Below are 17,492 nucleotides of genomic sequence, written 5' to 3' on the forward strand. Positions count from 1 at the left end.
AAAAAAAAACTACAGTGTATCATCTGGCAGGATATGGTAATGAAATAGTAGCTACAGCCAAACAGTAGTGACTGTGTTAATGTCTCATATTGGTTTGAATGAAATATTTTGTGAACACTATGAAAAAATGGTGTAGTCATTTTGGGTCAGTGGTAGACATCTTACATGGGTCCAGCAATTGGCATTTCAATGGAAATGCAGCTTTCTTCTCCCTGGAAATGAATGCTACTAAGGGTCGATGGTTAGAGGAAAACATTAACCAGCAATCAGCGTTTAGGAACCACAGCAACTCAGCCACCAAGTGACAGACCACGCAAAGTTACAGAGCGGGGTCACCAAGTGCTGAGGTGCAAAGTGTATAAAAGTGGCCAGTGCTCTGTTGACTCAGTAACTGCAGAGCTCCAAACCTCCTCTGTCATTAACATCAACACAAAAACTGAGCGTCGGGAGCTTCATGGCATGGGTTTCCATGGCCGAGCAGCTGTATGCAGCCTCACGTCACCAAGCACAATGCCAAGCGTTGGATGGAGCGGTGCAAAGCACAACACCACTGGACTCTGGAGCGGTGGAAACATGTTCTGATGGATGAGTCTGGGTTTGGTGAATGCCAGGAGAACGTTCCCTGCCTGACTACATTGTCCCAACTGTAAAGTTTGGTGGAGGAGGGATAATGCTGTGGGCTTGTTTTTCTGGGGTTGGCCTCGGCCACTTAGTTCCAGTGAAGGGAAATCTAAATGCTTCAGCTGACCAAGACATTTTGGACAATTCTCTGCTTCCAACTTTGTGGGAACAGTTTGGGGAAGAAAAAAATGCTCCAGTACAGGGCATTCTTCACTGTGGTTATAAGCCATGACGTGACAAGGTACGAGGCACTTATGCCAGCCACTTTCAGACTCACAAAAATACCCATGGTTACAGTCTCCTTTTACGTGGTAATGCTGTAGCTTGAGCCTCATCACACTGAGCTCGCATTCAAACAACCTTGGGAAGAAAGGAGAACAGATATTGGCACTGTCATGCACTGTACAACACAAGGCAAGAGCCTCAGGGAAAGAGGGAAAAAAATGAAGACACTGAAAATAAGAAGAGTGTTGTCACTCCGTCAATCTTATGCAGATGCCATCTCATTCAGAGCACGCCAGTGGTGACAGATGTAGGGGTCCACCAAAGACAGGCCATGTGTTGACAGCACACAACAATATAGCTACTGCAACGATCCACTATTTTTGGTTGGAAAAGTAAACAAGAGAACTGCATTTGCACTTTTTTATTTTTTTATCACTGCCTCTCATGTCTTCAGTCAATGTCCTTTGACCCGTTTCACAAATGAAAATGCAGGAGTTATGGACAATAAGCACAAATGAAAGCTGACATCCATTGCACTTCTACCCATGACAAACCAAGATTAGGTTATTTAGTTTCTGACAGGCAGCTCTCACTAAGTGACCTTTACAAACACAGTTGAACAGTCCTTTTACTTCAGTTCAAATAAAATGCAATTTTTGATGACAAACATATCCATTATTTTTTTGCAGTAATGTAAATTTGTATTATAGGACAAGGCAGATGTAGATTTCATAATACTTATTACATGTAAAACTTTTCTCTAAGTAACTTTAACAACAATGTATTTGTCTCAGTGGTATCTTTGATGGAGTTTGTCATTTTCCAATGTAACGTGACTACTGTGGTATGTGAAATTGATAATCAAATCCCTCACAATGCTTCAACTTTGCCACTCACTGATACAATGAGCCTAATTTCTTTGACATTAGACAACCAGGGTTTTTTTTATCACCTCTCAGTGGTGACTGGTTTTTGAATAAAATCAGTATGTGCTATAGCGTGCAGTGGATGGTGAATCCACATTGCAGCTTGTGATGCATCATTTCACTCAGTGGACTCCATGTTCCTTCAACAGTCACATGGTGCATGTCATAAGATACAGCTCCTCACATTTGCAATGCTTTTCAAGCTAACTGTCATGAAAATGCTGCAAACCACATTAACATCAATGACTAATCTTTCTCCTTCCCCCAATTAAGTCAAGATGTAAGTTCACTGAATAAAATTAATTTGTAATGCAAATGTTACATTTTTAATCTGATGATTAATAACTGGAATTGCAATCAAGTATTTGGCTGTTAGTTCCACAATGTTTGTCTTAAAAAAAATAACCATGAAAATAAGCGTTAGCAATTTCTTCTCCAAAATAACTTGCATGGTTAGTCACAATTTATTTGAATAATCTGATACCGATACTCAGCTTCTCAAGTTAATACAATGTGCCATGAAAAGTCTATTGAATTTTAACTAATACCCAAAACTGTGCTAAAAGTAGCCATACTGTAGTAGTTTTATGTGTGCTGCTTGAAATCTATACTGTGTACTTTCTGTCACCTAAGAGCTGAGAATCCACTTTGGATTATCCAAATAAAGTGCTAACTCTGGCATTAACAATCTTCTTTAGACTTTGGGAGTACAGTGTTGCCTTTTGTGTTATAAGTAAAACATTATTTTCAAAACAGCAACAACAACAACAACAACAACAACAACAACAAAAAGAATTTACAAAATCTGGACAAAATGGATCATTCGCAGAATGATCCATTAGAGTAAAGCTCTAATTGCAGGAAGCTTAGGCCTGGGAGAGCAATAAATTGACAATACAAATTTTGTATTTGAGGCATGCACACACAGAAGAAATGATGTTTTGTCAAAGCTACAACATAACTCAACTCAAGGGCTGAGGTAAAATAGCTCAGTGCATCATGTCAAATTGTAATAATAATTTGTCACACACAAAAGTGTCATCCAGTTTATAGTATAAACATCACATATTTTCATGTGACTGGGATCTGAAGTAGTTATATGGGTACTGAAAGAAGGGAAAAAGAAAAAAAAGCTATGCAAAGAAAAAGAGGAAGCTGGTGTCCCTCAATCCACCAGAGCGTATGGAAGGGGAAAAGTCACTACAACAACTGGCCAAAAAAATAGGAGAAATATTCTCCTAAATTCCACGAAGTTACTTTGTGTTTCCACACCCTGAAGAGGGCGCAATCTGAAACATGTTGGTCTTTTTTTAAAGAATGTATTTAGCCGCTTAAGTAAAATTTTTTTTAAGCACCTGGACCTGGCTTCCGTTTTTTTTTTTTGGCCAAATATGCTATGCAGTTGAGATCTTCACCTTCCAAAACAAGCCACCTTTACAAAACTGACAATTCTTTGTTAGAAAATATCTACAGACTGAAGAACAAAAAGGATCACAACACAAAGACCACGACCACCACGACATAAACAACAGGAATCCTACACAGCCAAAACATACCAAAACATACTACGAGGAAACTTATGTCTACTTTGTCGGGTTCATGAAAAACTTATGATTCATTGGATCATTTGGTTCTTCCAGCAATCAATCAATGATTTACAGTAGAAAAAATAAAGATGAGGTCAAAATCATCCCATGAAAAAAGTCCTTCAAAAGGTTTTTCAAAGACCCTCATTTACCATAATACTGACACAGTACTTTCACTTGTCCTTTGCTGAACTTTGGTCTTTTTTTGCTGTGGCCATGGGTTGAAACTGTTTTCCAGAGCAATTCATGTAGCAGGTACACAGACATTGCATTTGACATCTTGGCAGGTTAGAGTTGGTATGAAAACCCACGTTTTGCACATTGGGGCCACTTAAACAAAGATGTGCTTACGACTCTCAGCAACGCTGGTCTTTTTTCCACTTCAAGCTGATACGCTGTCAGCGTCGAATTTGTAGAAACTGAACTGGCATGATTGTTTTAGTTTAGTTTTTACTCATTCGTCCCTAGTACATCAGCTTCAAGTTGACAAATCAGCTGATGAAGATGTTTTCTCCAGTTGGAGATGGTCTTAAATATGTAACCTTGCCTGTTCAGGGCAGTTTCTAGTTGGAGCAGGTGTTGATGTTCTTGCCGTCAGCAGCGTCCTCCACTAGCGCTACGTGGTAGTCAGTGGAGAGCGTGAAGTGGGAAACGCAGCCGACCAAGCCTCCCATGTACTGTCTGCTTGTGTGTAGTGCAATCTCCTTCATGCCACCTTCACAGGGAGAATACAGAAATTATAGAGGCAAGAACATGGAGATGTAAACAGCATTATTGTGTTAATAGTGTTATTAGTGTTAATACAGACCCTGTCAGTCAAAAGTTTTCAAACACAAGTAAAGACTCTGGGTATTTACCTGAAAGCTCAACAAAACACAAATGACCGAGACCTTTCTATCCAGTTCATCCCAAATCCACTCCATATGGTTAGGGTCAGGTGACTGTGCAGGCCATGTCATAGCTTTAAACTTTCCTTTGTCTTCCTCTCTCTTCAAATAGTTCTCAGAGAGCTTGGACTTAAGCTTTGGGTCATTATCCCGCTGCATCACAAATGGCTGCCCAACAGATCTTCAGAGCTGCCAACTTTTCAAAAAACCTTGGAGTGAGATTTGATTGGGGGGGGGGGGGTCACATTACACATTACACGCCCAAGCAGGATTGCCCCCGGTATGTACGTCATCACGTTTAAATACGACACACGCATGGCCCGACGTCATCATAAATCAATATAGGCCTAGTTCAAATATATTCATCATGTGTTCCTTTTAACTAAAAGACGTTTTTGTACCTTGTAATCAGACATAGGGATGTTTATTTACCTTAAGTTTCGGAGGTAACTTCCTTCTTCAGAAAGGTCCAATTGACAGCCGGAGCAGCACCTGTCAGATCCGGTAGACCTGACCTGACCGGGTGGCCGCGCACTGTGCAGTGCCGGCCGGCACCAGGTCTACCGGATCTGACAGGTGCGCTGCGCACACAGACTGCTGTACTTTCATTATAAACCGACTTTTGTTTATATGCGGTTGCAGCAGCACAACGGACACAACACAGACAACATGGTTCATTATTGATTGCGCAACGCGGCGATTTGCTGGTAATCGCACTGCGCACATTAAACGATTTTGCGGAGGCAAGAGGAAAGTTGCATGATTTACACCGTATCCACGTTCGCGCTGCGTGCGTGACCGTGCATGTGCTCGTGCATGAACGCTTGGGCGCGGTACAAACTTTGTAATGTGAGTAGCCTCTAACTCATTCATTTCATTGGATAATATGCCGGTGGGGTGAGGGGAAGTCCCTGATTGATCGAAAAGATTCTTCTGATTGGCTGAGCCTCTTGTAAAAGTGGCCCAGCCGCCGCCACCTCTGCTCTGCAGGCATAACTTATCGATCACAAGTGGCTTTTCTCAGGCTCAACAGATAGATCACAGATAAACAGAACTGTTTTTAGTCAAAAGGAAAAAAAGGCTCTTGATTAGCACTTCAGCGTGAGAAATCGGAGGTGTGGCGTGAGAGCGTGTGGAGCCAATCAAATGCGTGACTCTCACGGCCAATGCGTGAGAGTTGGCAGCTCTGGATCTTACATAAACCAGACGGTGTGGCATGTCACTGAAAAACACTGTAGAAACTCCTTTGGGCCAGGACTCCAGTCAGATCACCACCTTTAGAGGAAGCAAAACCCCCTCAGGCCACAACACTATCTCCTCCATGCCCACCTGCTGCTGTAAGTATGAATTAATTTCTCACAACGCACGCAACTCTTCACCACATTTATACCTATTCCTTAGTTATATTTTCTAATGTAAAGGTATTTACAGTGAGCACATTGTTTGAGATTTAACCAAACATGGGGTGCTCAAAAACTTTTGACTGGCAGTTGACATTTTGTTTTAGTTTAGCAAAGCATAGGATCACTGGATGTGAGCTCCACCTACCAACATATAAAGGCCCATTGATGTTGAGTTGTCTCATTTTGCCAGGCGACCTGCCTGTCTTTGCCCCATAGTCGTCCACTGTCAGCTTTCCTGACTGGCCGTCCCTGGAGAGATCATCAAATCATTAAACTTGAGATACAATACAAAGATATGGGTTTATAATTTCTAGCATGTATTAGCAGGGTTTTTTTGGGGGGAGTTTTTTCTTGCTGGCTATGATGGGATTGGGAATAACCGTGGAGGATATCAGGGATCATGGATGAGAATTATCGAGAATTGTCTAGAGCAGTAAATGAGTTAGTGGTTACCTCACAGCTTTCACTCTGTGCCATTTTCCATCACTAAAGGACCCATTGACGATGATGCTTGCCACACCACTGCCCAGGTTATAACTAGAGCGACAAGGAAACACATGTAATTAGTGCAGCAGAGTTCGTAGTTAACATGGGTTCACAATCGCACAGCACTCCACAGACAAATCCGGGTGCTGATCTGTAGGGCTGCCATGGGATCTGCATTTCCATAATGCCAGGCCATGCTCCAGCCTCATACTCAAGGCTGTTTCTTTTTTCTGCAGCGACTGGATGCTTAGCTCTAACCAGCCAGTGGGGGAATGAGCGTCACACTCCATCATTTTCCTCCTCTGCTTGCTCTGAAATTGCTCCTGTCTTATTTTATAGCAAAAAACTCTTCCTTTTCTTGTCCCATGGAGGACCAATACAATGTGGATGAAGGGCTGAGGGGACAAGCAAAGGTGATAACTTACTTTCATAACTTTGTATGTAGACAAATATGACATAACAAAACTAAATTGAAATTGAGGAAAATGAGACATCTCCTACATGGCCTTGAGTGTCTGAGGAGCAAAAGGAGGTAAGGCCAGAGCTTCACAACTTAACAGCTAAAAGAGAGTTGGATTCATTGAAAGTTTAAAAAAAAAAAAAAAAAAAAAAAGTTAATTCTTGTTCGGCCTCTTGTTACACACACCTGAAGATTAGTGCACTGTCCTGAAGCCCCATAGACAGGAAGTCACTGTTGGGTCTCATTGGACTGTCTCCTCGCCATAGCAGCAGGCCGTCTTTGGCTGTGCTCTTAAAACGCATGAAGAGGTTGTTCCTGGCCCCAGATACCCTGAAAAAAAAGAGGAATTCACCCTGAAGAGCACGTAATAAGTAAACTCTAACTCAGTTAAATTTTGGTATAATAATCTGTTATAATAATTCTTGCCAGGCTCACTGACAACATAGCTCATCCAAATGCAAATATGTATGCAAGCACAAGCACAGGTGTGCGCGCGCGTGCACACACACACACACACACACACACACACACACACACACACACACACACACTCATAGAGCAGGCAGAAAGATCTGGATGCATGCACACATCAAAAAACAGATTGCATGCAAACATTTTTGCAAGACTTTATCTATCTATCTATCTATCTATCTATCTATCTATCTATCTCACACTTTCTGAGTCCTAATTCAAACATGTTTAAAGACAAACCTTTTCAGCATATCTCCATTGTCATAAGTCAGGTAGCTTCGGCCAATGAACTGTGGAATCTCAATGGCCTCAGTCACAGCTGGGTTACAGAAAATATTGTAATTACTTCATATGATCACAAGGTGGCAGCATAAGCACATTTTGTTATCTCAGTCTAATCAACTTAAATATTAAATTTGATGTAGTGAAGCAAAAGTACAAAGGTAAAATAAACATGTTTTCAGCACTGATGAGGGTTGTGATTTGTCAGGTTGTTCTAGGGTTTTGGGTTTGTTAAGTTCGGGGGTCCAGCTGTTTGATTAAACAACTGTTTTTAAACCATAATGTAAGAAAACTTACTGTTCAAACAGTAATTTCCACATTCTGTTCAGCGAAAGCATAAAAAGGAAAAAAAAAAAGCAGAGAAGGCACAGATAGGCTTAAGGGATTTAGTTGTTCAATATATTACATTATATTGCATTACATGACAGTGGACAAAGCACAACATTTAATCCCTGAGAGCAGAGCACAGCTTAGCCAGGGCAAAAATCTTCCTTCATGACAAAAAACAAATAAATCATTGCTTAATTTTTTAGGCAATCAATAACAACCTAAACAGGACTAAGTCCTATATTTTGCTCTTATTCTTCACTATATATGTACATTGTAAGTCCGTATTGCTGCCACAGACATGAATCCGACTGAGAATCATGTGTACAGTTTTAGTTTCACTCTGTCTACAAGAGACGTCCATGCAAAAAACAGAGATTATGAAGTCCCAATAGTCTTAGAAAGCACATGTCAACAGCTTCAAAATATTCTATTTTATTCAGTTTACAGTGACGTCATCTGACCGTCACACAACCTCACACACTTTGACACACATTCATGCTGCAGCATCCCGTCAACCTGTGCAACAGTCTGGTGACGCCCGGCAACCAGGCACCTCACCTGCTCTACTAATGCCTGTGAAACCCATCAGTGGCATCAATGATAAATACAATCTTATTAACATCTTAAAGAAATAGCTGGATACACACTGTAGGTACTGACTGCCAAGCTACCTTTGTGTATGTTTTGCAATGTTTTAATGGAAGTTTGAATCACCACGAATGGAACTCATTTCTGCTCCTTTTTTTTCTTGTAACCTTCCACATCATTAGCACTTTTGTACACATGATTTTATAGAATAATTAGAATAGGGAGCTAACGTTTTGATTTCTTCCTTCTGTCACTCATTACAAGTGTAATATGGATTTTGTGGCAAATTTTTGAGGTAAAAGAGTGAACTGTCTGTCTGACTTTTCTTTTAACCATAGGGTCTTTGTTGTCTTGTGTCAAACAGTGGCAAAGAAGCCCAACTTTAGCTTATTGTGCCCAAACTGTATATTTTGTAACACTGGAATACTGAGACATATGAGGCTGACCTTTCTGGCAGTGTCTTCCGTCATACCCTAGGGGGCAGTCACATTCGTATCCATCCCATTTTGGCCTGCAGGTCCCACCATTTGCACAGGGGCTGTCCACACAGGGGTGTGCTGCATTTGCAACATTAATCCCACCAGCAGTACCAGTTGTTATTGGGATGGTGCGGTCATTGAGCACCAACTACGGAGGTGAAGGGATGTGAGCGATAAGAGGAAACGAAGTAGGAGAGATAAATACAGAGCCAGAGAGAGAGGGATAAGAAACATGAAATTTCAAATTGTATGGGAAACTTGTCAGCATTAGGCTTATTGCTGTGTAGATGGCATGATATCCCAAGTCTTGTCCTTTCACTACAGCTACCACTATGCAAACTAAGTCATTACAGGGGTGATGATATTTATAAATGAGTGCCATTATTAGAAATTACAGATCAGACCACTATTCTATTCTAGTTTAGTCTAGTCTATTCTGATGATATTCCATTCGATTATAGTTTGGCTTGTATTCTTAAGTATTAGGATAGTGAAATGAAGATTGTCTTTTCAAATGAGATAATGAATATGAGGCAAAATAACAGACTGTGATCTTTTGATTACTGGTCTGCATTGGCCTCCAAATTAAACCATGTTAAAATAACTGTATCATCAATTAAAAAAGCATATTTTTAACTGTGAATCACTATATTCATACCTTCTGAATTGTTCCAGTGAAGGGCTGACGTACACCCGATGTAACCTTGGTTTTATCATATTCTGGTACTCCACCGATATAGAGAGGAGAGCTGCATTTAATCTGGGTGAAGGCTCCCTGAAGAGAGAATGTGACTGGTATAGATTAATTTTTGAGATGACACTAAATAAAAGCAGTTATACCACATAAAAACGAGGGCTAGGTCCTTAACAGGACCCTTAACACAACGTGATGTCACACATGATGCAGCAGTTGTTTATATCCACAACAGACAAAATGAATGACAGGACAACCTGTAGCCCTCTGGATGGAAACTTTTCTTTCAAGAAGATTCCTGATGGATCTCTGAGCATAAAGAAAGTCATATGGACAAAATGCAAGATCGAAATGTTGTTCTGTCGAAGCACAACCACTTTCAAATATCAGCTAAATGATAAACATATTTTTAATAAGTTAGTGCTTCCAGTAGTCGTAGCAGTAAGTTACTACTAGCAGCCATCAAACCACATGTGTGGAGTGCATTAAGGGCAAATCTGTCAACACAAAACTTCGCGATGCAGCTGCTCAGTGTTGTTGAAGACAATAGATGGAAAAACATTATACAGACTGCAATAGGGAATCCATCATAAACTCCTGTGAGGTGCAATGATTGTTTCCAAAATACACTATACAGCAGTTAAAGGGTAAGCAACAAGTTATTTAAGACATTTTAAATATGTGAAGTAAGTCATAATTAATCCATGACTACCTACTTTGTAATTAATGTGGTTAGAGAAATTAACCACTTCACAACCCTAAAAAAAACACACAATAATATTCATGGAGGCTTACTTTATATTTTGTTTTTCTCATCAAAAACTTTGTGACCACTGTTCTGTTTCCATAGTTGCATGTCCCTGTGTAAATGCCTGCCATCTTCTCTTTGTACAGGAGAGTGGGATATCAAAACATGTGCTGAAACTTGACAGTTTAATCTTGCTTTGCTTTGGGATTCATACATTTCAGCAGGCAGCACTTCAAATCATTTTTTAAAATTGATTCGCAGTGCTCACTTTATCCCTCAGCAGTGTGGATTTGTGGAAGATGAAGGAATAACAGGAAAACCACCTCTAAAAGTTGAAATGGTGTTGGTGGATCTTACATATGTATTGAACTGACCGTTGGAATTGAAGTTTTTTTGTATGTTTGTCAGTGAACAAGGTGACATGAAACAGCCAGATGTCAACCTGAAGAGTTTGACATGACATTCCCCTAAAGAGAAAACTGTATCAGGGCAAACTATCCCTTTACTACTATATAAGAAAGAAGGTTGTAGGAAAGATACAATCTAGAAATCCAAACACATGCACCACTCAAGGTTAGATGCCTAAATATAGAGGCAGAAATAAACGCACTGAGCAAGTGATAGAATTGAAATACCTCAGTGATTCCTTCCATGGGCCTCTGGTTATCCACCTGTAGGATACCACTCTTTGCTGTCCGAGACAGTCTCAACTCGTGCCATGTGTCCATACTAATCTGCTCTTGACTCCTACAGGACAGATTAACACATATATTCAGGGCATCTGGTCAGAATATATACAAAAATGAACTGTGGAAAAAGACTAGAAAACTACATAGTAGTCTTATTCAGGTCAATATAACACAACATAAGTGGATGTTCATCCACTAATCATCAAACCAAAGATGTATGATGAGCATCCCATCCACTTGTCTTGCACCTTATCACAGAGCCTCCAGAGCCACAGTCAAATCTGAACTCCACATAACTATCCACCAGGTTGATTGCCAGGAAGTCACCGCTGCCTGCATCATCGCTGTACAGCAGCGTCCCGTCGGGCTTCGACGGCCTGAACGTCAGCTCAAACTCCATGAATGACAGATAGCTCTGGGAGGACTGAGGCCACGGGACAACGGCGTACGAAAACACGGTCTCATTGAAGAGGGGCAAGGACAGGGAGAAACCTGAAGGGTTGCAGGGATGAAGAAAGTGATGGGGGAAGAGCAAAAAAAGGACAAAGAACAGAAAAAAGAAGGAAGATGCAGAGAAAGCGGGTTGATGAGAATTAGCAGGAGATGGAGGAGACATAAGATTCAGAATCTGAATCAGTACCACTTTACAATAACACTGCCCTTATAAAGGTTGTTTAAATGGTTTATAATTAGGTTATTAATTCAGCTGTAAACACTAATAAAACATTAATAAACATTTATAAGCAAGTTAACACATTATAACACAGTTTCCATACACTGATGCAGGCTCACTATTTGGCAAGATCAAGTTACTGCTGCACTGCATCGATTCTGTTAAATCTTACATCTTGGTGGCTGCTTAGTTTACTTGGTCTTGACCAATAATGCACCTGAATCAATGAATGAAACTGTGTCATAACTTGTTTATCATTGTTTATGAATAATTTATAAAGAATAAGAACAAAGAGAAAGAATTAAATAGGAGTAAAACTGGAGGTAAGCACAGGTGCACAACAAGGTTTGTCACAACAATACAAAGTGTTGTTATGGCTGAATAATTTCAAACCAATATACAGCAGTTGCATATCTATTTACAATTTATATTTATATTGCACGTCTGATTTAACAAGAGGTAGCTCCCATCAGAGATATGTAAGCGAGAGAAGACGGTCTGTGTCCCAGTACTGCGCTATTAGTTTGTCTTTTCACACAATTGTACATTATATTCTACATCTGGCATAAAAAGGAGAAGAAGGGGAGAGAGAAGAGAACGGAGATTATATTGAGTTTATTTGCCATCAATCCATTTGCCTCCATATAAGAAAGAATAATCCTTACCCCAACAAGTTTCCCTCATAATGTACTCCACACACCTTGGTGCTTAAGCTGTTCACTAACTACTTAAGCTCATCTAACTACAACAAAGGTCTGTGCAGCAGCATAGGGCAGCCATTGGGCAGGATGATTGGACAAAGTGACTTTACTTCTACCTTCACAGAGTCCAGCTTCTGAGCTCCACTGTAGGTGTGCGTGAGTGTGTGTGTTTTTGTGTGTAAGAGAGAGAAAGAAAAAGACAGAGTACAAGCCTTGACTTACTCTCTTCACAGAGCACGCCCCTGAAGCCCAGCGGGCACAGGCAGATGTAGCCGTCAGCACGGTTGGCAAAACAGACACCTCCGTTGGCACAGGTGACCAGGTCACAGACACTGTCACTGCACTCACCTGGCATGAGCACACAAGCAGATTAGGACACACACACACACACACATACTGAGAGGCTGACCTAGAGACAGACCCAGCCTAAGAGCACGGTACATCGATAGAGATTTATTAGATGAAAAAGAAATGTTTCAATAGTTGCATAATTTCCAAGGAATGCACGTGGCACAGTGATAACTGAAAAAGACAAAAAAAGAAGAAATTTAGGAGCATCAACTGTGAAATAATTCCAAAAGCTGAGCTCAATTTTGAATAATAAGTTGCATCTCATGTTGAGTTTCTTTTTCAATTTCTCAAGCTGGCATGAATTTATTTTAATAGCATGGCAATATTGAAGAGCCCTGGGGACATAAATACATGGGCACCCACCCACATCCCCACCAAGACCAACACAGACACAGATACACACACACACACACACACATACACACATGGAAAGAGACTGCCATTCCACCAACAGGACAGAAGAGATAAAAACACATATGAAAGCATGGATGTTTTAACATTCTGTGGCGTATTTCTATGTTACAAATATTACCACAGTACCACAATGAAAAATATCCAAATTGTCAAATAAAAAAACATCATCTGTTTTTGCAATATTTGTTTCAGACTGATTTTTTGTTGTCTTTTCAGTAAAACTTTGGGTCTTGACCCTGTTTGGGTCAGGATGAAGCCATCATTTGTTGTCAAACACAACTGTTTCCCACCGCCGGGCCAAACTGACCAGGGTTTTGTTGGCATTTTTGCTCAACAGGACTGAAAGTTGTCTTTTTACATCCCTGCCAGATACACACACATTCCAGAGAGAGATGACAGCCTAGATCCCCTTTTGGTGCAGCATTCCCAGATGTGGATCAATTCCTTGCTCAATGGCGCCTTAGCAGTGATAACAGGTGCCACAGCTAGGATATAATCTACTGACGATGGCATGAGTAGATAGTACTTTCACTGTTTTTTCTCTGTAAACATTGTGAATCAGCCCTGATGAGCTCTGCTGTGGGAGAGTGGCTGCCGGTCGAAACCTGTGCAGCCACTCAGACTCATCTGTCAGATGGCATTACTGTTGGCTGTGCCTATTGAACTGCAGAGAGGCGATAAAGCTGCTCATCAATACTCTGTCTGACTGCTGACCTACTGACATGTACAGTAACCCTGAGTGCACCAAAGACAACTCCATTCATTTTACTGTCAATCCAATCAGTTGCTGAGAGGGTTTTCACAGTCATTACAGGATGAATTCAGCCTAAACATATCAACACTATTTAAAACCTGTGGATTGGTGATATAAAGTGTGTGGCACTATGTTGTTTGATATTGTATTTTATTATTCTCTGGCTAACTAGGCAAAACTTAAGTGACTGAGATAACTGGGAGACTCTCTCAGCACAGCTGCAGTGGCATTTAGCAGGGAAAAAATGGCTTCAGTGATCTAAAACAGACACATTAGCTGTCAGATTTCAGTGTCAATCCTAAAAATAAAAGAGCAAAGGCTTCTTTGTAGACTCATGGATTTGCAGTGGTTAACAAAACGTACAAGAAGCAATCCAGCACAGAAGAGAGCTCACCTCTTTCTCCCATGAAGCTCTATTGTATGTTCTGTATGTGCATCACGTATCCCCTTAAATTTTTGTAAGTCACCAATCCCTGTTTTTAAATTGTGCTAATGTGTTTTAGGAAGGAATCTTTCCTTAATAAATGAAGACTGAAGCCTGTCACTGTCAAGCAAATTTGCATTTTATGCTGGAAGCAGCCAGCATAACTTTCATCCAACTTTCTTTGAAATTGGGTAGCGCAGTAAATGAACACTGCGCTACCCAATTTCAAAGAAATTCCGGAGACATGATCACAATTATTTATGTCAGAAGTTTTCAAAATAACAAAGACACAGGTGCCTCGTCCTACTGCCAAACCACTGACCAGCAGACAGCTGTTCCACCCCACCTCACCCCCACCCCCACCCCACAACTGTATGGTAGCTACAACACATAAACCTGTGTGTGGGTAACATGGATGTAATTATAGGCCAGCGGCAACAAAGAAAAGTGAAACCCATAACACAAACTAAAAACTCAATTATTAAACTCAGCTAAATTTCCACAAACACTCCCAGCCCCGTTGCCACTCACAGTAATTTAATAATGCATTCCTGGCTCTTGGGAGAAGATAATGCTCTTAGCTTTAATGTATTTGTGCACACACATATGCACACACACAAACACACACACATACATACACACACAGCTCCTCACCTATATCAGCCCCACTCAGGGCCCTGCCCAGAGGCCAGGGTCTGATGTCTGTCACCTTGTTGTTGATGGTCACACTCTGAACACATCCGATGAAGCCTCGGTTGGTCCCTGTCGCTCTGACCAGCCAGTAGACACTTGGAGACCCGCCCACATACAGCGGAGAGCGGAAGGTGATCTTGGTGTACTGGCCCTGCAAGAGCAAGGGTGAGGAGCATTAAATACGCTGCAGCCTCGACCGAACACACAAAATAGACTGAAGTAGCTGCTGTGCATAATGGACAAAGTTTGCACAATTTTAGCTGAAGAGCTTTTTCAGAATGGTTCCTGAATGATGGGGATATAGTGATCTTTAAATGAACATTATAATCAAAATATCCTTTGTATGAATGTCTTTTGTTTTATTTTGTTTTGATTTGTTGAATCTGTAGTAGGTATTTATGTACATGCGTGTATATGTGTATTGGGTACACATATACACTATATTGCCAAAAGTATTCGCTCGGCTGCCTTCACACACATATGAACATGAGTGACATCCCATTCTTAAACCATAGGATTTAATATGATGTGGGCCCATCCTTTGCAGCTATAACAGCTTCAACTCTTCTAGGAAGGCTTTCCACAAGGTTTAGGAGTGTGTTTATGGGAATTTTTGACCATTCTTCCAGAAGTGCATTTGTGAGGTCAAACACTGATGTTGGACAAGAAGGCCTGGCTCTCAGTCTCCGCTCTAATTCATCCCAAAGGTGTTCTCTCGGGTTGAGGTCAGGACTCTGTGCAGGCCAGTCAAGTTCTTCCACACCAAACTCGCTCATCCATGTCTTTATGGACCTTGCTTTGTGCACTGGTGCACAGTCGTGTTGGAACAGGAAGGGCCATCTCCAAACTGTTCCCACAAAGTTGGGAGCATGAAATTGTCCAAAATGTCTTTGTATGCTGAAGCATTAAGAGTTCCTTTCACTGGAACTAAGGGGCCGAGCCCAACGTCCGAAAAACAAGCCCACACCATAATCCCCCCTCCACCAAACTTTACACTTGGCACAATGCAGTCAGACAAGTACCGTTCTCTTGGCAACCACCAAACCCAGACTCATCCATCAGATTGCCAGACGGAGAAGCGTGACTCGTCACTGCAGAGAACACATGTCCACTGCTCTAGAGGCCAGTGGCGGTGTGCTTTACACCATTGCATCCGATGCTTTGCATTGCGCTTGGTGATGTAAGGCTTGGATGCAGCTGCTCGGTCATGGAAACCCATTCCATGAAGCTCTCTACGCACTCCTCTTGAGCTAATCTGAAGATCACAAGAAGTTTGGAGGTCTGTAGCTATTGACTCTGCAGAAAGTTGGCGTCCTCTGCACACTATGCGTCTCAGCATCCGCTGACCCCGCTCTGTGATTTTATGTGGCCTACCACTTCGTGGCTGAGTTGCTGTCATTCCCAATCGCTTCTACTTTGTTATAGTACCACTAACAGTTGATTGTGGAATATTTAGTAGCGAGGAAGTTTCACAACTGGACTTACTGCACAGGTGGCATCCTATTACATTACTATTACAGCACCATGCTGGAATTCACTGAGCTCCTGAGAGCGACCCATTCTTTCACAAATGTTTGTAGAAGTAGTCTGCATGCCTAGGTGCTTGATTTTATACACCTGTGGTCATGGAAGTGATTGGAACACCTGAATTCAATGATTTGGATAGATGAGCGAATACTTTTGGCAATATAGTGTATTGGGTAACTTGTATAGAAAGTGTTAAAGTACACAATGAACTGCTCAGAAATATACAGCTGTATGGAGATGATGTAAAAATCATTGAAATAAAGTAGTAAAAAAAGAAAAGAAATCATACCTGTTTACAAGCTCTTTATGTACTTTATACCTTGTGCATTGTAAGACTTGTACATACATGTGCATTTAAAGCCTATTTAAGTTAAAAAGCACGAATGAAATTTGTCTCAAAGACTTAGAAGGGTCATTTGCAGCTGATTTGCTTTCCCTTGCCAGCAAAATATCAAAAGCAAAACCAAAAAAAAAAAAAAAATCCATATAAATTAATGCATGGCTTGATACATGAGGTCCTTCATTTGGTTTCTGCTGTTTGGTGCTTTTACCTGTGAGCGTCCAGATATGGGGGTGTCATTGTCCATGCGCAGCCAGCCACTCATGCCGTCTCTGAAGATGGTAACCGTGTGCCACTGGCCCACGACAATACGACTCTCACTAACTATCTGAGCAGCCCCTGTCCCACAGTTAAACCTGAGCAGAGGAAACACGCAGGTTGACTTGCTGTGTATTAACTGCTTTTCCTTTAGCTTTACATTCGGCAGATATCAACTGAGCAAGTGAGGGCTGAATTGAAGAACGTGATAATGCTTCATGTAGGATGTCATTAATCCGTTTTTGGCTAAATTAAAATACTAGGACAGCCATCAGGGTCATATCCCCTGTGAGCCACATGCTCTCTAGCTGGTTTTCATTTGCTTCCCTGTTTGTTGCGATTCAAAAATTGTTTGTCAGCGCTAATAAAAATAGTTTATGAGGTTTCAAGCAAAATTGTTCCCGAAGCTCTGTCTTTAATGAAAAAAAGTCTAATTATTTTAATAATAAAAATGATTTTGCTCATGATTAAGAGAGTGTGAT

General features: G+C 41.1%; 1 protein-coding gene across 1 annotated transcript in view; it reads right to left on the minus strand.

Moving 5' to 3' along the window:
• Positions 1 to 1,270: 1,270 nt before the first annotated feature.
• egflam (EGF-like, fibronectin type III and laminin G domains) overlaps positions 1,271 to 17,492 on the minus strand; it is a 41,916-nt gene continuing 25,694 nt past the window's right edge. The window contains exons 13-25 of the mRNA XM_030060830.1: positions 16,964 to 17,108; positions 14,847 to 15,036; positions 12,472 to 12,597; positions 11,124 to 11,367; positions 10,822 to 10,933; positions 9,403 to 9,519; positions 8,712 to 8,892; positions 7,645 to 7,668; positions 7,306 to 7,384; positions 6,781 to 6,924; positions 6,102 to 6,185; positions 5,794 to 5,897; positions 1,271 to 4,073 (exon numbers count right to left, since the gene is read on the minus strand). Coding sequence (XP_029916690.1) covers positions 3,922 to 4,073; positions 5,794 to 5,897; positions 6,102 to 6,185; positions 6,781 to 6,924; positions 7,306 to 7,384; positions 7,645 to 7,668; positions 8,712 to 8,892; positions 9,403 to 9,519; positions 10,822 to 10,933; positions 11,124 to 11,367; positions 12,472 to 12,597; positions 14,847 to 15,036; positions 16,964 to 17,108 — 1,702 coding nt within the window. The 3' untranslated portion in view covers positions 1,271 to 3,921. The remainder of the gene's footprint in view (positions 4,074 to 5,793; positions 5,898 to 6,101; positions 6,186 to 6,780; positions 6,925 to 7,305; positions 7,385 to 7,644; positions 7,669 to 8,711; positions 8,893 to 9,402; positions 9,520 to 10,821; positions 10,934 to 11,123; positions 11,368 to 12,471; positions 12,598 to 14,846; positions 15,037 to 16,963; positions 17,109 to 17,492) is intronic.

This window comes from Myripristis murdjan, chromosome 9 (assembly GCF_902150065.1).
Source record: "Myripristis murdjan chromosome 9, fMyrMur1.1, whole genome shotgun sequence".
In the NCBI taxonomy this organism is placed as follows: domain Eukaryota; kingdom Metazoa; phylum Chordata; class Actinopteri; order Holocentriformes; family Holocentridae; genus Myripristis; species Myripristis murdjan.